Here is a 26,995-nt window from a genome sequence, read left to right on the forward strand (position 1 = left end):
CAGTGGAAGAACTGTGTTCTCTGGAATGATGGTTGGCGCTCCATCCAATACTTTTGGAATGGGTTGGGGAGTTATGGATGAGGTGGTGCTCATCATGCAACATCCTGACCACAGAGTCCACGGGCAACACCGTACCATAGAGTTTATAGACCTGGATAAATGACTTACAGGTGGGACCAGAGAGAACTTGCTTTGCGGGTTGGATTTAGGTCTATTTGATGAGCCGGCTACAATGCTGTCCTTCACTAGATCCTCAACCTCACTGCATAGCTGTGCATATAACTGTGCCTCCACCATCTGTCAAACATGGTGGAGGCACTGTTATGTGTTTATTAATGGTGTGACTGTTTATTGAAGTACCAGGCTGAGTTTTAATTTATGCTCAGATTCACATCAATTGCTAAAAACTGATAGGATGCTGCTTCACCATTCAGCTGGAGAATCGGCCAGTCACCAGACCTCAACCCTATTGAGTAGATTTTCTCTTCCTGAAGACTAAACTGAAGTAGAAAGACCCACAAACAAACAGCAACTGAAGGTGGCTGCAGTAAAGGCCTGGCATCGGGTGATGGTAGTTCTTGGGATCCAGACTTCAGGGAGACTCTGCCTGTTAAAAATGTGCCTCTGAGTATTAAAAATACTCTTTATTTAAATAGAAATCCCCCCAGTTCAAAATTGAGGGGGTCTCTGAGGACTGATTTAGAAGTATTGATAGACAGTAATGCTTCTGCACTTTTGTCACATTGCTCTATATAATACCTCTATATTATATCTTGGATGAGTATGATTTGCTGTATATAGATCGTATATACCATCTGGTGCAGAGCCAGACCATGTCTTCTTTCACTCTGTGGGCATTTCAGTGTATTATATTTGCTTGGCAGTGTTAGTGGATCAGATTTGCACGGCTGGTTCTCCGTAAAATCCTGGAATTCTGCTAAACGATTTGCAAGTTTAAGGGATCCGTTCCAAACTAAAGGCCAGATGCTAACGTGGTAAATTTTGAAACGTGGCCTGCCCCCCTGGGTTTCTTAAGGGGGTTCATGCGGGCTCTAGGGGATTTTGTTTCAGGAAATGCTGTTTATCAAGAGAATATCAATTAGGAACTCTTTCTCCTTTACATGACTGAGAAGAGGGAGTGTTTAAGCAGTTTCCAAGAAGCACCTTGGGGGGGGGGGGGGGGGGCATTCATTACAACAAATCCAAAGCTGATGAGGGAACAATATCTACCCTTCTCTCCTGCTGGCTGGAACATGAGAGAACAGTTCTGGAAAAACAAACAAAACAAACCACACGGCAAATCTCAGCATTCAAGATATTTTTATTGACACCTCACTAAACTAAAATACATTAAAGAGAGTCATAAAAAAAAAAACACTTCTGCAGCAGTATGGAACCAATTTCACTTCCATACTGACCCAAATTCAGTCATTAGTTGTTGTGTTGCACAGTTTAGCGCATCCAACTTTTACAATATACCAAATTCAACCTACAAAAAGCTTAAAAAGAAGCCGGTGGTTTGAATCAGGTGGTTCAATGAGCACACTACACTCTTCCCAAAACCAGTGCAGTGCAAATATCATTCGAAGTGGTACCCATTCTACCATATCTTATGTTCCAGGTCAGAACTTTTTTGGAAAACTCACAACTTTGCATTTTTTAGCAACACTTTTCTATAGGACTGGTCAGTCTGTTTTCCTTTCCCCCCATTAGTGCTTTAGTTTGTGCTAATCACCATCAGGGCCCAGCAACTGCATCCACTCTAGTCACTCTCCCCTCCAACATTTTGGCAACGCTTTGCTCCCAGGATTCTTAGCGGGAGTCCAAGTTTTGGGCAAGGGGGTCTGAGCAAATCCCGATTGGGATTGGCAGAACTGTTCTCTTCCAGAGCCGTGAAGAGATCACTTGCGGAAGCGCTTGAAAAGAGGGTGGACGCTCTTGTTGGCCCCTGCCTTGTTGCCGCGAGATGCGTGGTACTCCATATAGACGGTGTCATCAGCTCCCGACATTGAGCTCATGGTGCCGGGCCGCCGAGAAAACTGGACACGGAAGAAAAGGAAAGCCAGATTAACAAAATGTGCTTTTTTTAACAGACAATCCAATAAGACCCAATTTCAACACTTTTTGGGGTAATTAAGGATAGTTAAAAACTACCCCACAGGTGAAAACGCTCTTCTCCCACCTTACTTTCACTCATGGGCACAAAAGGGGCGATTTCACGGAAATTTACGGAATGGCTATAATCTAACTAATCCTGAAATTTCATCTGGATGATGGCAATCGTAGGATTTATTTTCCTGGAAACTTGGGCAGCTCAGCAGATTTACAGCTACTCCTAATCTGGTCAATCATATCAGTATTATTTGCACTTACCAATAAAACGCTCAAGCCTATTGTCGTGTTTAAATGTGTTTTAATTGTAATAATAACAATAATGCCTTTTAGGAATTTCCAGAACATCATGTTTAATTATTACTACCTCAAGAAATCACAATGGTTCAATAATTTAAGGTCAGAATTTTAAGATCAAAAAATAAAAATATTAATAATCCAAACCACCTTTTTGGTGCTACATAAACTGACCTGCTGGTCAGGTGTATCTCCTCTAGCAGTGTGTAGGTTTTGTACAAAACTAATAATAATAATAATAATAAATAAAGAAACATACTGGCTCACTCACATGGAGGTCCCGCATTACAACTTACAGGACCTGCTGCTAAGCTCTTAGGTTTTAATATTATGGCTGATCTATACACTATACATTATGGCCCAGTTTTCCCAGTTTTTTTTTTTAATTTTCTCTCTGACTCATCGACACTGTAAGCAGGGTCAGACATGGCAGAATGGAGTAAAACGTGAGAAACGTGGCTCCTTCACACTGCTTTTAAGCACCAGGATACGATTTTGTTGGGAAATTTGGTCGATTAAGATTTGTAAGATTTTTGTCCAAACATCTCAACACCACAAAACCACAAAATTCAAACGCCTTAATCACCTTAATGTCCCAATCTGGACCGTGTCTGGTTTTTAATCGTTCAGCAACAACAATACAACAATAAGCCACTGCAGTGCTCCATTAGGCCTGTTTCATCAACCCTGCACGTGTGACCCCTATTTACTCCCTTCTGGGAATGGTTTTGCTTGATGTGCACAAAGGATTAGATTTTTTTCAGGAATCTGTTTTGCTTTTAAAAGACAGTCTCCAGCCTCCAGCCTCCAATCTCCTGTCTAAATGTGTGAATTCATGAACAAAGAAAACCTAACAGAAGAAACCTGTAGAAGAACCTAAAGAAATCATGAATATGTACCTGAGGTTTTCCTCCCATCTCTCCCATTACCACCTCCTCCTCAGCGTCCAGGTCAGACGCTGCCAGAACCTTCTGCAGGAGCTGCTGCTGCTCCTCACGTGTTGAGAACATCAGATCCTCTTCTTCCATTCCTGCCATCTTGGTGATCACCTATGGATGGGATGGGATTGGATGTGTGAATAGTTTTGATGGGATATGTGGGGTGGGTGAGGATGGGAAGGGATGGGGATGGGGTTAGGAGGAGAAGGCAGGGGAAGGGGATGCGGATGTGGAGTGGCGGGATCGGATGTGGAGGAATGGTGGTTTTGATGCGATATGATGGGATGTGTGGGGTGGGGTAGTATGCGTTAGGAGGCATGGGGTGGGTAAGGATGGGATGAGGATAGGAAGGACGGGGATAATATAATATCCAAATCTGTTTAACTGCTTAAATGAATCCAACATAAATCTGAAATGTGATTCACTGCTTGCTAGTTTGTCAGTTCATTTCTGAGCCCAGAGACGAACCTTGAAACTGTATCCCTGGTCAACCAGGAACCGCTGTCTCTTAGTAGAATAGGCCATCTCTTGTGTGTCCTGAGAGACCAGCGAGTAGAAGTAGGCATTGTACTCTTCAGCAACCATTCCTGCAAGGGACAACACACCTTCGGTTACACGCAGAGCAGCAGAACGTTTACGGGTATCAGCTTCTCAGCCTTTTCTGTGGTAGGACGACTGTTATATGATAACTCTGATAACGTCTTACCTTTCTTGGCACGCAACACTCTGCCCAACCTCTGGGCCTCCTGGCGGCGAGAGCCTCCATGAGACGAGATCTGAATCAAAACGTTCGCCTCAGGCAAGTCAAATGACGTGTCTCCCACCTGAGAGAGAGAGAGAGAGAGAAAGAGAGAGAGAGAGAGAGAGAGAGAGAGAGAGAGAGATTTGACTAGGGTGACCTATGGTAACAATTTTATCAGCCTATCAATTTCCCATCTCGACCTTTACTTCTGCTTTACATAGCAGGACTGTGCGGTAAGCAGCGCCAGAGGTCTCGTATATACACCAAACAGCCAGAACATTAAAACCAGGGAACACCAGTGACGTAAATATCATTGATTATCTCATTACAATGCCACAAGTCAAGGAGTGGGATCTACATATTGGCCAGCAGCAAGTGATCACTCAGGTCTTAAAGGTGATGTATTGGAGGCAGGAAAAATGGGCAGGCATGAGGATCTGAGCCACTCCGACAAGAGCCAAATCGTGATGGCTAGACGATGACTGGGTCAGAACATCTCCAAAACGACAGGCAGGTCTTGTGGGGTGTTCCCTGGTAAGCAGGAGTACCGACCAAAAGTGCTTCAAAAAGGGACAACTGGTGAACTGGCAGTCGGAGGGTCAGAGCTTTTTGGCAGCTTGAGAGGGACTTGCACAGTATTAGGCAGGTGGTTTTAATGTTATGGCTGATCAGTGTATACATTATGGCCCAGTTTTCCCCAGACAGGGATTACTGTTGATTGATAAATGATTCATTCTTCTTGCTGTGAAGTGCAGAGTCCACTAACCCACCAGCGGTTGACATCATGTGTACAATGGGGCCATTCTCGGTTCCACTTCTGAGATTCTGAGAAGTATTGCGGATTAGTGGAACTCTAGCAGTCCTTGAGTGAACCTCAGGGGACGCGAGGTAAACTACACATGTGCCTAACTTGCTGAATCTATCCTCTAAAGCCACTGCCCAGTTTTAAGTCCTAGACTGCAAATCTTAATTCATAATGCTGTCAAAGGTTTTGGCTGCAAACAAGGTACAGTGGCATGGAAAAATGCCCCCATTAATAAGATGGAGAAGTAAAGCAGCACCATGCATAAGTCTGGACACTCCAAAGCACATGAAGTTTGCACCTTGATCTGTCTGGACTACTTTGGGCAAAAAGCAGTGGAGAACTGGGGCAGGAGCAGAAAACATGTTTCCGTACATATGATCCAAACCTAGTCATAGAAAATGGACCCACGCAATCAGCTAGTACACATTCAAATGACTCGCTCAATACAGGTATTGGGCAAATGGGGCTGGGGGAACAACCCGATTAGGCCTCCCAGAACCACATAACCACACATGGCCTCTTTTCCACTGCAGGGCCGAACAGTTCTGAGCATGGAGGGTAACCGCTCTGGTGGCTTTTCCGGACACGGTTTGGCCTGGAGCGCTGACAAACCGAGCTTAGCTAACCGCACTTAGGGCCACAGAACCGTTAGGTGGGAGCGCTTAATGACGTAGGGATCCACAGACTGGCTCCATATTTGTGGGTATTGTAAGAACCAGGGTCTTTATATTTTCCAATCCAGATGAGTTCCCTGAAGCGCTTCATGTGTTTATTAATGTGGCAACAAATAGTTGTAGCATAATAACTGTAGCATAATAAAGTTTAACTGTAGCATAATAAAGTTTAGCATACTTGAGTTAGGTATGGCCTCATCCAACATAGGTACCTCGGCGTTAGCATGGCTCAGTTGCTAGGCTTGTTCAAAATCGCTACTGCAGTGTAAGCAAAATTTGGCTCACTTAGCAAAAATGAGCATGGACTATGTTCATCATTCGAACTCCCAACGTTAAGGCTGGTCGATATGACAAAAATATTAGATCATGATATTTAAAGACAATATTTACGATACACAATATTTATCATGATACATCAGCAGTGGCAGATTCTTAAAAACTACTGCTCAGATACTCTCCCATACTGAGTACAGTGATTCTTATTCAATATCTGCTATTCTTCATCCAAGTATTCCAGTCTAATTACACAGTTGTTAATGAAACCTGCAGTCGATCAGAGTTTTTTAAGCACCAAGAACATCCTCGAAAATTAATCACGATACGATACAATATTATCATATTGGCCAGCTCTACCCAATGCCATTCAACATGTTGTTGTTATGATGAGCTTCCTTCTTCTTCTCCCTTACATGACTGGACTTAATATGCTGCCCCTGTCAGTTCGGGGAAAGGTCATAATCTTGTGTCTCTATAATCTGAGAACAGTGGTCAAAGCACAAGGTAACTCCACAGTCTTTATTGCTGGTGGTCAGGCTACAGTTAACTGCTCTAGACCTGCTGTAGGTCAGGTTCAGACTGGATGTTCTTGGACTATACTTGGGCTTAGACCAACTGTGAGGCCTGATTTCACACAGTGTCCAGAGGAATGCGTGGAGAACAGAAGGGCAGATGGGTTTATGGGTTTACCTTGGAGATGAAAATGGTGTTGATCTTGGGGTTGTGCTTGAAATTCTGGAGGATCTGCATCCTCTCCCCCTGTGATGTGGGCCCATAAATGTATGGTCTGCACAAACACAGAAAAAAAAAGAAAGAAAGGTTGAGGTGTGTGTGTGCGCATGCCCTGCAAAACTAGACAATTGGACGGTGTGCTTTCCAAAGTCCTCCAGCATGAAGTCAGGCTAATTCCTGCTGCATTTTCTCTCCCTCCTTTTTAATTGGGTTGATCTGATTATAGGCTGAAGCGGTGATGATGAAGGGATCAATTTAAGTTTCCTAAGTTTCCCCAGAGACCCACACACCACCATGGAACTCTATTAAGAGGTTATTCCAGTCCAAACAACTGCTGCATGAGGCTTAGAGCAACCCCATGGAGAAGCTTACCTATGTGGGAAAATGTAAGACGACCAATACAAGACGATATTCAGAGCACGCAAAAGGGTTTACAAAAGTCAACGTGAGAATTAAAACCTGCCACGAGCATTTGGATACCTGTGTGTATTGTTTGCAGCAAATTAATAAATTAATAAATAACGTGTGGCAAATCTGGCAGACCTTCTTAACTTTTAATGGAGATCAAGAGTCATTCTGGAGCATTTCTATTGGTCCAGTTAGTATGAACTTGTAAATTTGTAAATTCAGCTCTTGGTGCTCAATTTTGGATCATCAAAAATGATCACCACCACCACTCAGGGTTGCTTGGACATATATGGGCCTATATAAGCACATTGTGACTGTGGTATCTGATGGTCAAGCCAGTGTCTGTAAATGTGTGTTAGAAACACGCTTTACTTGTTGAGGCGGATGGCGTATTCTTTGAGCGCGAAGACGTTGTCAGCGAAGACGATGATCTTGTCGTTCCGTCTCTCGTGATAGCGAATGAGGAACTGGCAGGCGCGGAACTTGTTGGGGTTCATGGTGTACAACAGGATCCGTTTCTTAGTCTTTATAGCCACGTATTCACGATAAAACTCAGGCGACATCGGACACCACACCTGAGAGACACACACACAAAGGTTGCACATTTAAAAATGAGCTCATGCTCTCAAAACACATGTGGAGAGCATGTGTATTAACACTAGTTTGCTTATTACTCACATCTTAACTTTATTTAAGGAGCCCAGATCACCCAGAATGTCTTTATTTTAGGCTCCTGCAGATGGCATTGCATTGCAAGGAATGTCAGCCTATAATACTTGCGGGGTGTGACGGGACTCAAAGAATGAGAAGAAGTGGGACAGTGCAGTGAATGTCTCGTTGGATGTATGGGGGGAAAATGGGCCACAAAGCAGATGTTAATGATTGGCTGAAAGGAGGGTCTGCATTTGGGTGTGACAAGTGCAGCAGTGTGAAGGAAGTAGCTGAATTTGCAGCTGTATGGAATCATCTGAGGCAAACGATCAAATAATTCCCTATTTAAATACAGGCCTGTAATATATACTATAGTGTGTGTGTGTGTGTGTGTGTGAGAGAGCGTGTCACCTCAGCACACTGCACTTTTGCAATGTATCCATTGTTTTGAAGCTCCATCCAGTTGGCTTCGTACAGCTTGGGACCAATCAGGAAGTTGAGATCTACAATCTTGTCGTCCTCTCGCACCAGTGTGGCGGTCAAACCCAGCTTGCAGTGGGCCTGGACTATGGTCAGAACACGTCGGAACATCTTTGCTGGATGTGTGGGAGATGGAGGAGAGCAGCAGAACAGGTAGAGAAATGAGAGATTACTTACATACACATTCCCATTACATTATGACCACCACCAGCAATACTACTGTTAACTGTTCAGCCTATAGACATGTAGACATTTGTCTTACTGCTTTCTTTACATGGAGACTACAGCAGTAAGCTACACTGTATTTTATACACTAGTTTCAAGTTTATTTGTCATCTGCACAACATGTCAGGACATTTATCTATATTGTATATCTATATTGTAGATGTGATTGTCAGTTGTCCCCATACTTTGGTCCATAGAGTGCAATTACTTTAACTGTGCCCCCCTCCATATGATTATTAATGGGTTATGTACTACGTGTAAATCACACACCTGGAATGGTGTGGACCTCATCGAGGATGATGAGCCCCCACTCCTGGCTGCGCATCCACTCCATGACCCTCTCTGCCTCCCAGGAGCGCTTGGTGGTGTGGCCCAACATGGAGTAGGTGCTAATGGCCACAGAGCAGCCAATAGGCTTGTCTTTAGCATCCGACGTGAAGCGGCAAATCTGTGAATCGTCGATGGTGGACCACATCTTAAACTGGGCCTTCCACTGCTCCACCGACACAGAGGAGTTTCCCAGCACCAGGCAGCGCTTGCGCACAGTACAGGCTGCCGTCACTCCCACTAGAGACTTCCCAGCACCTGAGGGCACCGTCAGGAGAAGACCCCAAGTCAACTGAATAATGTTTGTTTTAAGAGAACAAAAAACACTAACCATTAGTTGAGCTTTTCTGTGAGGTTACCGCAGGGCAGAACGATGACTCCGGAGCGAGCCCGGCCGTTGCCGAACATCTTGCGAAGGCTCTTCTCCTGATATGGTCTGAGCACAGCTGTGGGCTTCAGGTCCATGTTGATGTCGGGGTTGACCGTGTCATTGCGGAAGTCGTATTCGGCCAACAGAGGATACTCCAGCTGGATACAGCGCTTCTGCAACTCTTCAATCATCTCCTGAACGATGGAAAACAGAAGGAGAAAAATCAATCATCATTTAATGCAATCAGTTAGCAATAGCATTGATTATATTATATATTTATTATATTAACTCCACCCCTAAACATCACCCCGACCCCCACTTTGTCATATACACTTGTCAAGCTATTGGTTAAACTAGTGGCGGATTTCATCTGAACTTTCTGTATCTATAAAACGAAACCCTGAACTTATTTAACTGCAGATGTACCTCTGAAAGCACACCACTCCATTGCTTCCTCCATTACTACAAAGCCTCTCTCTCTCTCTCTGATAGACGTACAGCAGGCTTTTCGTGCCTCCATCAGGCCGGCTCAGAGGAAAGTGGCTGCTTGGGCACTGTGCCAAATCATACTGAATGCCTTTACTCACATCACTTACTCCCTTGCGATCTGCACATGCAAGGACAAACACCAGCCATTTTAAAGGTAGCAACCAGTCATGTAAAAAAAAATAAGGGGTGCCCCATAAAACCTTTCTTTTTTTGACATATTTAAACTAGTGGTGGTTTATTCTATTAAAATGTTATTGTCATTAATCCCAACAATATTCTGTGATTAATTCTGGCTTATCACAAGTTAAAATGCTAGCTAGTCTGTCTTTGTTTTTTTGGGCAGGAGAATAAATAATAATGCCTAATAAACTGGCGAGGGGAAATCTGTGTGTGTGTGTGGGGGGGGGGGGGTCCTTATAAGATAAGGATGTAGATGCATCTAGGAGTCTGTTTACAGTATTAAAAAAAGCTAGGTGTTCTCTGGCAAATGTCTATGTTGTAACTTTAGAAATAACGCATGAGCAGGTGTCCCAATACTTTTGTCTATATAGCGTACACATACACACCTGGCGAATCTCAAACGACACTGTCTGTGTCTCCTCTTCCTCCTCCTCCTCTTTGTCCATCTGTTCGTAGTAGCTGAAGATGTCCTCAGGGACCTGTGCACCAGTGCGCTGACCCTCCACTGGCTGGGATGTGGACGCACCGCCGCCGTCCTGCTGCGACTTCGAAATCTGGACAGCAGGACACCAGGATTCAGATTCTCCATTTCCATTTCCATTTCCATTTCATGTGTGTGTGTGTGTGTGTGTGTGTGTGTGTGCACACTCACCGCAGGCTTGCTGGAGACAACCTCAGTGATGAGCTCAGTCTCCTCCCCCTCAGCAGTGCGCAGGCGGCAGTCCCGAATCACAACGTCCTGCAGCAGCCTCTGGATCACATCTGGAAAGGCACTCTCCACAAAATACCTGTGCGCGCACACACACACACACACACAATTTCATTATTATACATAAATTAATTAATACATAAAATAAGACTCATCAGACCAGGCTTTATTTTATGTATTAATTAATTTATGTATAATAATGAAATTGTGTGTGTGCACACACACACACACACACACACACACACAATTTCATTATTATACATAAATTAATTTACACACACACACACACAGTGTGTTTAATATCTTATAATCCAGTCTGACTCTCCTCCCTGACCAATCAGCTCCCAGCTCCTTTACAACACTGCAGTCTAATCACGTCCTCCGTGTGTGTGTGTAGTGGTACACACTCTGGACTGATGTCTGTGGTTGTTGATCTACTGGTGTATAATAACTGGTATATAGGGGATGAATGTGTGTGTGAGTGTGTATTAGCATTAGCATTAGCCTCCACCCGATTCTCAATGGGTTCTTCAGTGCTGGCTTAAAAACAGAGAAAGGTGAGTGGTTCTCCCGCTGGTTAAACAGAGCGTTTCAGTGACGTTTTTTTAAAGGTTCGGATATTATGGTCTGTTTTCATGTTCCACTGTAAAATAATAATAATAAAATAGCACCTGCACATCATCTCACGTGCAAAATCACAGAGATCAAAGTTTCTCCATTCTGAGGGTTGATTGGTGTAGCTGTTGACCTGTATCTGCACAATTTCATGAACCGCACTGCTGCAACACGATTGGGTGTTTAGATAACTGCATGAATGAGTAGGCGTCCTAACAAGACAATTAAACAACAAGCCTAGGCCTATACTTTGTAGGAAAGTGGCCTGAGAACTGTACTGTGGTAAACACAGAGTCAACACGGTCATGCGGTCAGTAAACGGTCTGTCCACTGTACAGCACCAGCCCAAACCCCACTAAGCAAAGGGCAAACCCCACTCAGCCTCCAGTACAGACTGTCCAACTGGAATCATTGTACAACAGGCCGGCAAACAAACAACAGGTTCAGCAAACAAGACCACAGGGGTCATGCCGAGTCCAGCTTGGGGATTAATCACAATCACCTAAAGTGAAAACAGAGGAATAGACCTTAATGCTTCAACATGCTTGCACACAATGCAAGCTTTCATTGGGGGGGTTCTGAAATAATGCAAGTTTAAAGGCGTTTAGCAATAAATGCATTTACAAGCTTAGTTAAATTAGCCACCTTGAGAGGGAATGAAATAGCTTTTTCAGACAGAGCATCATTTCATAACAGACACAAGCACATACAATATGTTCTTGTGAGATTTCATGCATTTGGCATGTTTTCATATATCTGATGCATTTTAACACATTTTTATGCATTCGGTGCATTTTTACACACCTAAGCATATTATGGAAAAGCATGTCTATGAGCAGTAAGAGACTTTTCTCTGTAGAAACTCCAGATAGAACAGACGCAGGTGAACATAAATCCAGCAAAGAGGAGCAAGACCTTTTCATTCTGAAGAAAGTAATGGAGACCTTATGAGCTAGTCTGAAGAACTGAGCTTGGTTCCTGAGGGTACTCTCACAAGCTCACCTGATTTACCACCATTAAGACCTAATTTACCAAACCAGGTGTTGATGTGATGAGAACTCTAAATAATACTAGACTCCTATGAAGAGAGCTTTGAAAATGTTTTAATGAACACAGTGATGTAAATCCACTACGTTTTGTATGTATTTTGATGGTATTTATTCTAATATCAGTTTTACTGAGTAAACACACACATGCAGTGCACAGATCAGAAGCTGGAATTTTCGCAGGTGCATGAAAACATGAAAATGATCAATTGTAGAAAAATGTTTCTTTAGTGCTGGTGAAATTTACAATCCTAACCTTATAATAATGCAGAAATTAAAAAATAAAAAAAACAGTAATTCCCTTCAACACCAAAGAATGATGTCCTTTCTGATCACTTGAGCTAAAGCTGGATACATTCACAGACAAATAGTAGTGAAAGCCTTCACTGCAAGCAAGTCTGAAAACTGAGCTGATGTATCAAAAACATAATAGTACACACCTGTTGTGTTTCAGTACCAGCTTGACTTTCCCGTAGCTCACGGTGCACAACTGGAAAAGGAAAAAGTGATAAAAGTGAGAACATGGTACAGCATTACACAACTGAGCATATACACTGAAGGCTGGTGCTGGAAATGAGCAATTGAAAATGAGTGTATCTATGAGTATTTTTGATTAATCAAGGTATAATTAAATTAAACTTAACTGTGAGCCAATATTTAAAGACATTTTTGCCTGAAAAACAGGATTTTTTTTGTGTTTTCATCCAACAGTGTTCTCTCAATACAATACTCAGCAACCCCCCGCAGCTGACTGCTAGCTTAGTCAGTGATACAGAGGTTATTCAACATCTGCTGCTCTTCATCTAATTAAACCAGGCTAATTACACTGTTAGTAATGAAACCTGCACTAACAGTATCCTTCATATGCTTACAAAAGCATAGTTATCACCATACGATAAAATATCGTCATACTGCCCAACTGTAATATAATGTAATGTGCACGCACACACAACCTTGTTCTCTGTCAGTCACATGCTCACCTTTATAAACTGAATGATGCCATCAGGCACCGATGTTTTACTGAGTTTCTGAAGGTACTCCACGATGTCAGACGTCTGCAGGCCGACACTGACAGCAGCATACAGGGAGTAAGCTGTCAACTTGTACTCATGCACATGGTTGGGCCGGCACACTGGCTCGGCTATGGCCACCAGAAAGTCCTGAGCGTACTTATAGACTGGCGAGTACGCCTCCAGGAAGATATGGCCATCAGGAGCCTAAGAGAAAGACAAAAATGAAATTTAGCAAACATATAGAAAGTGCTCTCTAAATTGTGTGTCCTGCAGACGATTGTTCACTTGATTGTGCTTAGAAAATCAACAAGACACCTCATTTGACCAGGGCTGTTCAAACCTGACGGTATAGTACATAAATCAACACTCTCTCATTGGCCGACATAACCTCAACGGCCGTGTGGTTTGGTTTCCAGACACACCAGCTTCAGCTTACCACCCACAGAGGTCGAGAGGAGTGGTCATTCTTTAGCAACATCTGTACCCGGTAGTCCTTAGCTCCATACTCATCCAGTTTTGTACTGGACTCGTCCACTTGCTTGCCAGCTGCCGCAGGAATGGCCTCCTGTGACTCGCTCCCCATGGCTTCATCGTCATCGTCATCCTCCTCGTGATACCGTTTCTTGGACTTTCTCTCTGACAAACACACAAGACCAGATCACACGTCATTCCCCCCACCCCCATGGGACAGTGATCTGATGCACAACCGATCCCATGGGTTTAACCTCAACCTCAAAGTCAACCTCAGTGAGGAAACAACTGATGAGTTATGTGAGGTGAGGTTATGTGAGGTGCTGTCCAGCTTGGACTGGACCACATAATCCACAGTCATGGCAAATTCTGGTGCAGTACATAAACCTTACTGCGGTTTATGGACGTATAAAAGCACACACACACACACACACATATGTGTGTATATATGTATATTTGTCTATACTTTATACTATATGTATGTAAATAGCCACACACCCCATGCAGAACCATCTAGCTAGCTATATCCCATAGAGATCAACAGACCCCAAATAGACTTAGCTAGCGCTATCTATCTAAGGTTTCAGGTTCCAGGTTCTAGCTAGAACCCATATAGAAGTAGAGTGGTTCTTATAGAGAACCATATACATACGAGAATGTTATTAGCTAGCTACACACATGAGCTGTTATTTAGCTGCTAGCCGCTAGCTAGCTAGCCTAACTCCTACACACACTGGCCAGAGGAGGCAAAGCACTGTAATTACCCCGGTCTCCCTTTTCCTTCCTCCCCATACTGCTCGCCTTACAGAAGGAAGGGTGTTTAAGTGAATAAGCTGCTTATTTATCATATATTACTGCAGCAAAACACCACCAGCTCCTGCGTGACCAGCCCGTCCCTCCACCCAGCACAGCGTCTCCGTGCAGTCTTCTTCCTCTCCGAGAGGAGAGCGGCCTGAGAGCGACACAGCTGCACAGCGCCCCCTTCTGTTTCTGCTTCTAATAGACAGACGAGGGAATAGACGCTGTAGACGATGATGTGTACTGTTGTGTAATGATAATTGCTTACTATTAAAATTGATTGCTATTTATTTATTCACATTTTTAGTAGATGCGTATTCCAACCGCATTCCTTCCCCTTCTTTAAATCCCTGTTTTTTTTTTTTGTTTTTTTTTTGTACAATTTTTTACAAATTTCCTGCATTACACAAACCGTATTGCGATTGATCCATAAAATTTAAACAGTACCATTAATTACAGATAATATTTATACTCTTGTATAGTTTTGTCGGCTAAATTTGAAATTCCCAGACGTACGAGTTGAGCGATTAAAGCAGCACTATGGAGAACTGGCATTGCCTGCTCCTGGGCTCCCCCTACAGTCAGGTTGGAGGCACTTGGCACTTTTAGAAGAATGTGGACTGAGGCGGTGGAGTAATATCACCCGAATATGACCCTGGTTATCCTACGCAGTTCTCACAAGCACTTTCCTGGAGGCTTCACTAAAAATCCATCCTGCAGTTAGCAGGGTTCCAGGCCCGAAGTAGCACTGATAGAGACGCCGTACCAGGTCCTATTACCGGTCAGTGAGGCATCAGACTGATTCAATGATTTGAAGATGCCATTTATAGCTAAAATGCCACTAATAACCACCTGTGCATTTGACAGTCGATCCCCGAGTGATGCCACAGCCATCCATCACTGGGAGTCTCAGGCATCACAACTGCTTCCCAGTGCTAGCCAGCACAGACAGACGTTAGATTCATAACAGAACTAGGATGTAGTGTTCTCCTCCAAGCGTGTTCAGCTGTTCAACGACTTTGCATTAGATGGTTCCACAAGATTCAGAAGAAGCTCATGCTAGCCATCACTCTTCCAGGGCCTCTAGCTTGGACCTACTGATACCTACAATGAATTATAAACGCCCATACTCCTCCACTACATTAATAAGGTTCAGCAATAGTGAATAGGTGGTCCCTCTACATCAATATTATCAGTGATTTCTGGTTTATTAATGGTTCTAAAATCTAACGTTCTACAGTCAAGACATGCATAACTGAACAAAACTGGATGCCAGACACTTAAGCAGCCATAATAAGATCCCTTTATTCAGAAGGGTTCAGTTATAAACCTCAGTGTTCAGATTTGTCATATTAAAGATAAATCCTTTTCTCAAATAAGTGATATTTAATATCTTAAAAAAAAACTCAGTTCTGCTGTGCACCCATTGAGACTCTGTGTATTTACGTTAAGTAGTTTATTTAAATGTATGAACCATGAACAGTCAATATAGAAATACAGACACTTATAACAATGATCAGTGAATGAAACGACAATATTTTGAGGCAATATGACTGTGTATTAATCTGCTGACGTCTTGCTTATATTTACTCTGAATACAAAGCCGGTACAAAGGAGTAAAAGAGGGACACCAAAGGGCAAACATCAGACAGGTGAATATCAAAAATATAAAATAATAAAACACTGTGTTTAATCCAGTACAGAGTGATTCTCTTCATTCAGTCCTGCTCTGAGGTTGGGGGATCTTGTTAGCCACTGCACGTGCACGTCCACGTCCACGGCCAGTCAAGATGTTGTAGGTGCTTTTGCACGACACAGCTGGTGTCCACTCTGGGCCGATGTGTCCAGGTCTGCGCTTGGTAATGCGGGTGGGAGATCATGCCCCGGCATCAGAGACGCAGGTTGAGTATCGGTACGTGTACAGCTTGTTATCCGCCCCTCCGCTTAGGATCAGCTAGAGTAGAGAGGAGAAAGAGAGACAGAATTCAAAATATGACTAATTATATTTTAAAACGTGCACAAAATCATTAAAATATAATATAAACTAACAAATATACACAGCACTGCACACTAGATGGCCTAAAGATTAAATTTACATCAGAGTGAAAAATATGGACGTGTTGACCTGGCACCTGGCAATGCGATATGCATCATGATACAGGGGTTACGATTCAATATGCTTATATATATATTTAGATACTGTAAGCAAAATAATACATTATTATATTTTTAAACCAACATTTTAGAAATCATCGTGTCATTGCGTAAAACACCATCATCTGCATAAAATCTGAGTAAAAGAAAAAAAGGTTATTTTTTATGCAACCTGTATGGAGTACAACACTGCCATCTAGCGGTCAGGGTTTAATCACTCCACAAAATGAACCACTGACTGACACCAGTCTTCATATGTAAACTATTAATTAAAAATTTATTAAAAAGTGATACACTTTCAAAACAATATCGCAATACTTCAATATAGCAATCTTTTCTAATGAAAAATCAACTTTAAGTTTCCAGTCTCTTACAATTCAACATACTGTTTATGTTACTGTGCTTTTTAGACTGATATATACCAATATTTTCTGATTGGCAGCTCAGCATTGTGCCTGATTTGAGAAAAGCAGCTGAAAATGATGATATACATATAGTATTGCTTGTTGGACGGCCTTCCCAGGTATCACCAGGAATTGGACTCTCAATTTTCCAATGATGGGAACCCTGCTTATACAGCTGTGCCACTCTGGAGCTTGGGCCACAGGTCTTTCCTAAAGTTCCATAAATGGACTGTATGAACTAAATAAGTTCATCTAAGAAAAGTTTGTATTTGCATGATTTAGGTCCTATAAACTTTCAGCTAAGGACAGTTTTTTGTGTAATTTAACAATTACTGTGACTTTCTAAAGCGATTCAGATACACTTTTATGCCGCTGACGTTCCACTAGAGGGCTCTGTGCACTCCATCAGAATCAGTATTCAGTATTAGATTATCATAATACACAGTCCTGCATGCAACACACACCCCCCACACATCTGTCTTACCCCACTTTCTGTCCAGTCAGCACACAGCACTCTGTCCTCATGAGCCGCCAGATCATAGAGAGGAGCCTTACAGCTGCAGAGGACAGAATAAGGAAAACACTAAATCATGGTAATTCTGCAAATCACCATCAGACTGCCTTCAGGTTCTCATTGGAACGTATATAAATAAATAAAAAGCACACACACACCTTCTGATGTCCCAAAGCTTCACCATGTTGTCGAAAGAGCCGGAGACCAGCTGGTGCTCGTGGGACAGAGACCACCTGACTGCTGTTACCCAGCCAGTGTGAGATGTCAGAGACAGCAGAACCAGAGAACCGTCTGAGAGAGTGAGAGAGAGAGAGACGCAGCAGGAGAAAGGAAGAGAGAGATAAACACAAAAGAGGAAAAAAAAAAAAAAAAAAACACCACGACGATGATATGAGCAGTATGAGTGCGTGTACGCGCAACCGTACCTTTAGAGCGAGGGTCCCACAGGCGCACGTGTCTGTCTGTGCTTCCTGAGGCCAGACGGCGGCAGAGTGATGAGTAGGAGATACAGTTAAACACCTTACTGCCCGTCTACAACACAATCAAAACAATAAGCTCAGCCAGCTGACCAATGTGACATCACCCCATCTCCTGACCACCATATTTCCAGCGGAAAACACAAGCACTACACACATCTGCACTAATGCCTACTGATCAACTTTACACAACTTCCACATCTTACTCAGAATCCACTGCATCTTTTAAAGGAACCGTTTTTGGAATCCTAGCCAATACAAACTAGCTAAGGGTATTTTCTGAGTAAACAGTGAAGCAAATTTGTGAGTCGCTCTGGATAATAGCATCTTCTAAACGCTGTAAATGTAAATGCGAGGCCACTGATATTGCTCTGTCATAATAATAGATCATTTTTAGGGAGCTTCTTCATATAGCTTTTCAACAGACATCTGAAGCAAATAAATAAAAAGTGTTATGTATTTCCATAATATGAAATTTGTGACAGTTTGTTAGCAACATTAGCTTAGCATCTCCCGTTTTAAACTAAAAAAAGCCCACGTTGGATATCAAACAGGTCTTGGCTGATCGACTGCATTTGGGGTCAGTAATCAGTCATTTTTGTTTGATTTATTGCTGAACATGTCCTTTAAGACCATGTCTGGTGTTCCAAGTTGGCTTCTACAGCTTCACATATCATTTTTGGGGTTTTTAATTGGACGCTCATTGCACATGCTACGTCTTACCAGCATGCTCTTCTGCCCGCCCGTCTCAGCGTCCCACAGCCGGATGGTGTGGTCCCACGATGCACTGCACAGCTCCTCAGTGTCCGTCCAGAGGACAGAGGAGACGGCCTCGCTGTGGCCCGACAGAGTCATGAGAGGAGTCTGCAGAGAGATCACCAACAATATTCATTCTTACGGTTTCTAGAGCAGCTCTGTTTCTGTCTACAGACCTAATCTGGACTAAAGACAGCGGCCAGCGTGCAGTCAGGTTCATCTGAGGAAAGTCAGCTCTCTGTAGCCTAGCACTAAGCTTCATCTCTGAAGAGTGTGAGTGTGTGCTCACCCGCGTCAGCCCCAGCTGTTCGGTCTTCTGCTTTTTCCGAGGCCTGTTGGGCTCCTCCACCTCGTCTTCTTCGTCTGTGGGAACTGAGAGAGGAAGGGTGGCTTTGAAACGTTGCAGTTTAGCTGGAACACCTCTTCTGTAACAACCTCCAAAGCTACATTTAATTATTACAATCCCTAATTCCATCCCAATCCAATCAAACATCTCAACATCTTACCTGCTGACCAGATTTTCAGCATTTTGTCCCAAGAGCCACTGCAAAACTGATGTACAGGGGAAGAAAACACAAAAACTTACTTTACATTTGAAACATGGTCCAAAAGATTATAAAAGAAGGTTAAGAGGGTTTGAGCACCACATATCGTTTAACTGCTCACACGTAGCCTCTAGTGCCATCACTCAATTTTCTAATACAATTCCTGGCTAATTTCACCTCATTTCCAGCCTCTTCGGAAGGCCAATTACCCAATCCCCATTCATGTGAACTCCCGCCCCCCCCCCAATCATTAGCAATGCAGCATTACTAGGTAGCCATCACACTAGGAATGACGTAGTGAGGAAGTGCCATCAACCCACTCCTGAGAGAGCAAAGCCAATTGTGCTCTCTCAGCCTCCTGCTGCTGATGGCAAGCAGCATCCAAACCCATGGCGATTAGAACCAGCGCTTCAGTGCGCTGGACCACTCGGAACCCCTCAGACAATACCCTGTTTGGGCTCCTAGTTAAGTAGCAACACCGTGACTGACAGACATGACCCAGTGACACCCTTGACACTCGTGCCGCAGTTCAACTGATGAAGTTTCTCTCCCTCACTAAAGGGCATGGTCATAAGACAAACCTTAGTGCGTGTGGGGTCGACAGCAATGGTGTCCACACTCCCAGCATGTCCCCGGCAGCAGTGGCGGGCCTTCACTTTGTTCCGCTCCGAGTTCCACTCCCACAGCAGCACGGTCTGGTCCAAGGAGGCAGTCAGCAACAGCGAGTTCAGCCCATCTGACCACAGAAAAGAACCAGAAACATCAGAACCATCAAAGAGTGGGAGTATGGGCTGGGGTAAACTGCTACAGGCTAAATAGGCAGATGTATGTTTTTGTGACATTAAAAAAATTCATTAAATTGTAGAAGCTTAGTTTCCATATGGACTGTATAGGTATGCAGTGTTGGTAAGGTACATTCTTCTATAATGTCCCAGGTTTGGGAATCAGCAGCTAGTTATAAAAGCATCTAGCAAAATACCAATAAAATCTGAAATCTGCCCTTTAAAGCAACATTATGTAGCAATATTACATGATGTACATTATGTAGCAATAAACAAGAGCTTCAGAATCATGTTGAAGCTCCACTGACTGTAACAGGAAGAACAGCTCCCATCACTGCCAGGCTGGAGCGCTACTACTCTTTAGCGGTGTTGCACGAGACCTCTCGCCAGAACTGTCATATTTGGGTAAAATACCTGGGTCTGTACCACTGAGCTTGTTAACAAATGCACTTGTACGGCTGTCCATATGGGGGTGATTTGTATTTATGGCCGTGGTGTAAAAGTAAAATACACTCCACAACTGTAGGGGGAGCCCAGGAGCAAAAACATCATATACAATATTCTCACATACTGCTGCTTTAAAACTGTGCTTAACCATCTCACTTCTTTTCACCCAGGCCACATCCTTCACAACGTCTGTGTGTCCAGCCACGGTCATCACCGCCTTCCCTTCTAGAGACCAGATCCGGGCTGTCTTATCGTATGAACCTGTGAGGATCCTGACACAAGAGACAGAAAACAAACTCACATCAAATATATTTCAGTTCCAGTTTAATTAACAATATAACTTGCCTTTAAGCCAGAAGACAGAAATTCCTAATCTGAATAAACCTTCTTTTTAATTCTTCTAAATAAATCTTCCTAAGAAATTCTTAGAAATCTGATCTTGAGAAAAGTTCCAACAAAAGATCTGATTCATGATGTGTTTCTGAAGTGCACAATTGCTCACAGCTCTGATCTTATAACGATGGATCTCACTGTCCTCATAAATTGACCTAAAGAAGAAAACACTGGCGAGTGTCAGAGTGGTCCAGCAGATCGCTGGCTCAAATCCTGGGTCATGCTGCCTGCCACCAGCACCCGGGGCCCGAGAGAGCACAATGGCCTTGCTTTCCCTGGAAGGGTAGATGCTGGTTGACATGGGCTTAAGTGGCTTTAGCCCTGATCATACTTAGGACTGGGCAGTTAGACATTACTAGGTTATTACGCAATGTGCCAGTTTCCTGGACAAGGATTAAGCCTAGTTCTAGACCAACTTATCAACATATTTTTCTTAAATTACATCTAAAAGCAACATTATTTACCAGTTTTACTAAGGATGTCCCAATCCTACCTAGAGGATCAGGATCAGTGTTGATCCAGGCATATTTGAATGGATCGGGGATCAGCTATTTTAATCCCAATCCAGTTCAAAGCCATTGTTTTAAACAATGGTGTTCAGAGCGCCATCTGGTGGCCACAAGGCACCATTAACTCTCAGAAAGTAAATAAAGAGTTGAGGATCTGCAATGTGGAGCTATTTTACAGTGGAACATGAAAACAGACTATAATATCTGACCCTTTATAAAAACCATCACTGAAACGCTCTGTTTTACCAGCGGGAGAACCGCAGAACCACTCACTCGCCTTTCTTGTTTTTAAACCAGCTCTGAAGAGCCCATTCAGAACCAAGTGGAGGCTAACGCTAATGCTAACACACACACACAGCAAATTCTCCCATTATAAACCAGTTATTACACACCAGTAGACCAACAATCCACCGATACCAGTCCAGAGTGTGTACCACTACACACAGACACAGACACACACACACACAGGGGGGAAGTGATTAGACTGCAGTGTTGTAAAGGAGCTGGGAGCTGATTGGTCAGGGAGGAGAGTCAGACTAGATTATAAGATATTAAACACTAGAAAACAGTGGTTTTAAGAAAAGTCTCGACTGAACTAAAATCAATCAGAGCCAGAAAGTCTGATTATAGAAGCTGATACTGAAAATAAAGGGACTTTACTGAGCGGATTAATCAGCAGCTCATCTGATCTAAACTGTGTGGCTGGATTATTCATACACACACAAAGATCAGATCGGACTCGGGATCGGACGATACTCAGCATTAGGAGACTAGGATTGGTTTGGGGGCAAACAATCTGATCAGGTCATCTATAATTTTTTCCTTAACATAACAGCTTCAAACTCACTGATGCTCCACTGACTGTAATAGAGAGAATCACCTCTAAACAATCTGTTGTGGCTACTCTGGCCTTGGTGAGCCAGAATATGGAAAAATGCCTTTCTTTGGGGTCTGCTTTACCACACCACAACCACAGGTACCCCTCCACCATTTTACTGCTCATTCATCCAGGGTGTTTGTAAGTGACCGAAAGCAGGACTCCTTTCTTGGGAACGTGTATTAAACATCTCGCTCTCTCACCACTCTGAGTCTGCCTCCACTGAGCTGATCCAGTCATCATGCATTATGCACTCCTCTGGCTGCGGAGCTGTGAACTTCTGCACATACTCAATCTCCACAACTTCTTCCTGTTCACCACACACACACACACACACACACACACACAGAGATCATCAAAGAGTCACTACACTTATGTGGAGCATTAGCAACATGCTTTACAAAACATCAGCCATATATTCATCCTTACTAAAGAAACAGCACTTAATAGATCACGTGATGTACGCGGGTTTCATACCGTCGAGATGTTCTCCGTCTCCATGTGACTGGCCAAGGAGGAGCGCAAGAACTGCCCTCGAACCAGAAAGTCAAACTCCACATGTTTGTGATCCGCTGTGGAGACAAACACAGACATTTTAGCTGCCCATTCTGCACAAACTGCAATGCAGTTCACAGCAAAGCAGTAGACACAGGTATTGGTGGTGGAGTCCATAAGCTATACTTTGCTTAATATGGGTTACGCTTAAAAACCCTCAAACAACAAGGATTATTCATAATAACAACTGAATAATTAATGTCAGCAACTGAATCATTTACAATGGATACAGAATAATCCATACATAGTAGATATGACATAATTCATAATGCACATTAAACGATTCATACTGGACACTAAATTATTCACAGTAGTTACTGAATTGTCCAAAGTATTAATTAAATAATTCATAGTGGACACTAAACAATTCATACTGAATACTGAATCTTTCATAGTAGTTACTGAATAATTTATAGTGGACACTAAACTATTCATACTGAATACTGAATCTTTCATAGTAGTTACTGAATAATTTATAGTGGACACTAAACTATTCATACTGGATACTGAATCATTCACAGTAGTTACTGAATAGTCCAAAGTATTAATTAAATTAATCATAGTGGACACTAAACAAAACAATTCATACTGGATACTAAGTCAATTACAGTCATTACTGAATAGTCCAGAGTATTAACTGGAAAATTCATAGTGGACACTAAACAATTCATACTGGATACTGAGTCAGTTACAGTCGTTACTGAATAGTCCATAGTATTAACTAAATAATCTATACTGGATACTAAACAATTCATACTGGATACTGAGTCAGTTACAATCGTTACTGAATAGTCCATAGTATTAACTAAATAATTTATAGTGGATACTAAACTATTCATACTGGATACTGAGTCAGTTACAGTCGTTACTGAATAGTCCATAGTATTAACTAAATAATTTATAGCGGATACTAAACTATTCATACTGGATACTGAGTCAGTTACAGTCGTTACTGAATAGTCCATAGTATTAACTAAATAATCTATACTGGATACTAAACAATTCATACTGGATACTGAGTCAGTTACAGTCGTTACTGAATAGTCCATAGTATTAACTAAATAATCTATACTGGATACTAAACAATTCATACTGGATACTGAGTCAGTTACAGTCGTTACTGAATAGTCCATAGCAGTAACTGAATAATTCATAGTGGAAGTATGGGTCTAGTTTTCAGGTCATTCAGGGTGGACCTAGCTCACCGATCTTGGCCTCCAGAAGCTTGTTGATGACACTGCTGAGGTCTGTCACTTCAGACGCAGCAGGAATGGAGAAAGGAACAACACTAAACTATTCATACTGGATACTGAATCATTCACAGTAGTTACTGAATAGTCCAAAGTATTAATTAAATTAATCATAGTGGACACTAAACAAAACAATTCATACTGGATACTAAGTCAATTACAGTCATTACTGAATAGTCCAGAGTATTAACTGGAAAATTCATAGTGGACACTAAACAATTCATACTGGATACTGAGTCAGTTACAGTCGTTACTGAATAGTCCATAGTATTAACTAAATAATCTATACTGGATACTAAACAATTCATACTGGATACTGAGTCAGTTACAATCGTTACTGAATAGTCCATAGTATTAACTAAATAATTTATAGTGGATACTAAACTATTCATACTGGATACTGAGTCAGTTACAGTCGTTACTGAATAGTCCATAGTATTAACTAAATAATTTATAGCGGATACTAAACTATTCATACTGGATACTGAGTCAGTTACAGTCGTTACTAAATAGTCCATAGTATTAACTAAATAATTTATACTGGATACTAAACAATTCATACTGGATACTGAGTCAGTTACAGTCGTTACTGAATAGTCCATAGTATTAACTAAATAATTTATAGTGGATACTAAACAATTCATACTGGATACTGAATCATTCACAGTAAATACTGAATAGTCCATAGTATTAACTAAATAATTTATAGCGGATACTAAACAATTCATACTGGATACTGAGTCAGTTACAGTCGTTACTGAATAGTCCATAGTATTAACTAAATAATCTATACTGGATACTAAACAATTCATACTGGATACTGAGTCAGTTACAGTCGTTACTGAATAGTCCATAGTATTAACTAAATAATCTATACTGGATACTAAACAATTCATACTGGATACTGAGTCAGTTACAGTCGTTACTGAATAGTCCATAGCAGTAACTGAATAATTCATAGTGGAAGTATGGGTCTAGTTTTCAGGTCATTCAGGGTGGACCTAGCTCACCGATCTTGGCCTCCAGAAGCTTGTTGATGACACTGCTGAGGTCTGTCACTTCAGACGCAGCAGGAATGGAGAAAGGAACATCATCTATAGCGAATCTGAATGAAAGGGGGAAAAGTACTGATTGAACATCCCAGTAATGCCTGCTGTCCACAGGCTAATGTTTACAGACCGTTTCAGTACGAACAGCACTGTTCACCAGCTATTTCAACCGCTAGCGAAGCCCCAGCCACATGTACACAGAGCAGAGCAGACCCAGAAATAGCGAAATACAGCCATTTATACACAGACACCCACAAATCAGCCTAGTTAGGTGGGCTACAGTTAGCTACATTGCTAGCTAGGTTAGCAGAACATCCCATCTTCTAGACCCAAAACAGCAGCTTTCACCACAAATCTCATCTTACTTTCTATCATCGGTGAAGAACCTCGCCTGGAGCTGCGACATTTTCCTCTGCAAACCTGTGAACACTGTTTCATTAAACTGCTGAATGTTCACGTGTGGTCAGTGCTGCCCCGGACCCGCACAGGAGAGCTCAGCCACCATGTGCTCCAATGTACAGGCAGTAGAAGTCGATCACAGAACATTAGCTACCAGCTGGCCGCTAGTAATGCCTGTTCGTTGTACTTCGCCGCGGTGAAGGTTTGATAGGCTGCTTCCAAACGTACACACTTTTAGTACACTAATACACACTATAATGATGACGTTTTGACACAGGTTTAGTGTAATAGTATTCAATTAGTTAATAGTATCCGAAAACGTGAGGAAAACTATATTTTCCATGTGTGTTTCTCGATTTTGTCTGATTTGTTAACAATGTGGATCGGCAGGCTACTCAGCTCCGTCCAGTGTATGTAGTGGGGCCATGAGCTACAAATCAGACAAAATTAATGTACGCAGAAAGGGAAAGACGTTTTACGTAATTATTTGGAAGCAGGTGATTTTTTTTTAATGGTTTCTAAATGCAAATGGACAAAATAATCCTAATTTCTACTGTTTAAAATATATAAAAAGATATATATTATACAATTTTATATTCAATTATAAAATTGATGATTATATTTATGCACTGATAAAAAATGATAAAGCAATAAACGTACATTAGCATTAATAATAATGTATCTCAGTGTTTTCCCTCTTGTCTCTGTAATTTATAATTCTAATTTATATATTAAAACATACAAAGAATAGTCCAGAGTGATGTAGCCATCTAAGAATTGGCCCAATCATCAGGAGATTAGCAGGTTCGACCCCCATCAATGCCATCAGTATGGGAGTTAGCTGAAGGAACAGGCAGCAGCTTGAACAGGCACATGCTAAGCTTCACCTTCAAAGTACTGGCAGGATGGTAGAATTGGAAATGACTATAGAAATCTGGATGTTAGATATGAATTTACTGTTATTTATAAATATTTTATTGTTATTATTAAAATAAATAATGTATCAAATATTTTATTTATCTGTTAACTCATTTAACAAAATGTTCAGGGGCAGTAGTGGCTCCGGGCTATCTCAGAGGGTCCAAATGTTTGTGGACAGCCCTTCGAATGAACGCATTCAGCCACTTTAGGTTGAACCCATTGCTGGTACAGACGTGCAAATACAGCATTGCCTAGTCCCTGTAGAGGAGTATTGCCTGAACATATTGGCACCATGCCCAATGCCAGGCGTGGGCTTCTAGTGGGTTTTTTCTAGGGGTATTAAGCAGAGCTGTGGAGCAGTGGAGGAACCTCTGCTTTCTCTGATATGATGGTTGATGCTACATTCAATACTTACATTTACATTTATGGCATTTAGCTGACACTCTTATCCAGAGCGACTTACATGGTTACTCATATTGCAGAGGAGGGCCAATGTAGTGTTAGGAGTCTTGCCCAAGGACTCTTATTGGTGTAGCGCAGCATAGTCACCCAGACTGGGAATCGAACCCCAGTCTCACACATGGTGTTGTAACTCAATGGTAGGTG

The 26,995-nt window shown here is 42.2% G+C and overlaps 2 protein-coding genes across 2 annotated transcripts; both read right to left on the reverse strand.

Moving 5' to 3' along the window:
- Window positions 1-1,303: 1,303 nt before the first annotated feature.
- On the reverse strand, window positions 1,304-14,493 carry ercc3 (excision repair cross-complementation group 3). Its single transcript, XM_072682860.1, has 15 exons — window positions 14,325-14,493; window positions 13,526-13,725; window positions 13,057-13,293; window positions 12,517-12,566; window positions 10,359-10,494; window positions 10,093-10,260; window positions 9,027-9,231; window positions 8,611-8,925; window positions 8,047-8,231; window positions 7,357-7,559; window positions 6,535-6,631; window positions 4,054-4,171; window positions 3,816-3,934; window positions 3,309-3,458; window positions 1,304-2,039 (listed from the first exon to the last, which is right to left on the reverse strand). The coding sequence occupies exons 1-15, from the start codon at window positions 14,350-14,352 to the stop codon at window positions 1,902-1,904; spliced, it is 2,349 nt and encodes a 782-aa protein (XP_072538961.1). The 5' UTR covers window positions 14,353-14,493; the 3' UTR covers window positions 1,304-1,901.
- A 1,156-nt stretch (window positions 14,494-15,649) lies between these two features.
- On the reverse strand, window positions 15,650-25,575 carry wdr12 (WD repeat domain 12). Its single transcript, XM_072682861.1, has 14 exons — window positions 25,435-25,575; window positions 25,031-25,125; window positions 23,976-24,023; window positions 22,693-22,787; window positions 22,419-22,525; window positions 20,593-20,708; window positions 19,789-19,943; window positions 19,169-19,214; window positions 18,952-19,034; window positions 18,630-18,770; window positions 17,856-17,961; window positions 17,589-17,721; window positions 17,401-17,473; window positions 15,650-16,312 (listed from the first exon to the last, which is right to left on the reverse strand). The coding sequence occupies exons 1-14, from the start codon at window positions 25,473-25,475 to the stop codon at window positions 16,235-16,237; spliced, it is 1,317 nt and encodes a 438-aa protein (XP_072538962.1). The 5' UTR covers window positions 25,476-25,575; the 3' UTR covers window positions 15,650-16,234.
- Window positions 25,576-26,995: the final 1,420 nt, after the last annotated feature.

Source organism: Salminus brasiliensis, chromosome 7, assembly GCF_030463535.1.
Source record: "Salminus brasiliensis chromosome 7, fSalBra1.hap2, whole genome shotgun sequence".
Classification (NCBI taxonomy): Eukaryota; Metazoa; Chordata; class Actinopteri; order Characiformes; family Bryconidae; genus Salminus; species Salminus brasiliensis.

Coding starts and splice junctions, on each gene's coding strand:
- ercc3 (XM_072682860.1), bottom strand. CDS start 14,352: ATGGGGAGGAAGGAAAAGGGAGACCGGG. Junction 10,495..12,516: donor CTGGTACTGAAACACAACAG/GTGTGTACTATT, acceptor GTGCGCGCACAG/GTATTTTGTGGAGAGTGCCT. Junction 7,560..8,046: donor CAAAAGTGCAGTGTGCTGAG/GTGACACGCTCT, acceptor TGTGTCTCTCAG/GTGTGGTGTCCGATGTCGCC.
- wdr12 (XM_072682861.1), bottom strand. CDS start 25,475: ATGTCGCAGCTCCAGGCGAGGTTCTTCACCGATGATAGAAA. Junction 25,126..25,434: donor TTCTTCACCGATGATAGAAA/GTAAGATGAGAT, acceptor CCTTTCATTCAG/ATTCGCTATAGATGATGTTC. Junction 18,771..18,951: donor AACAGCTGGGGCTGACGCGG/GTGAGCACACAC, acceptor ATCTCTCTGCAG/ACTCCTCTCATGACTCTGTC.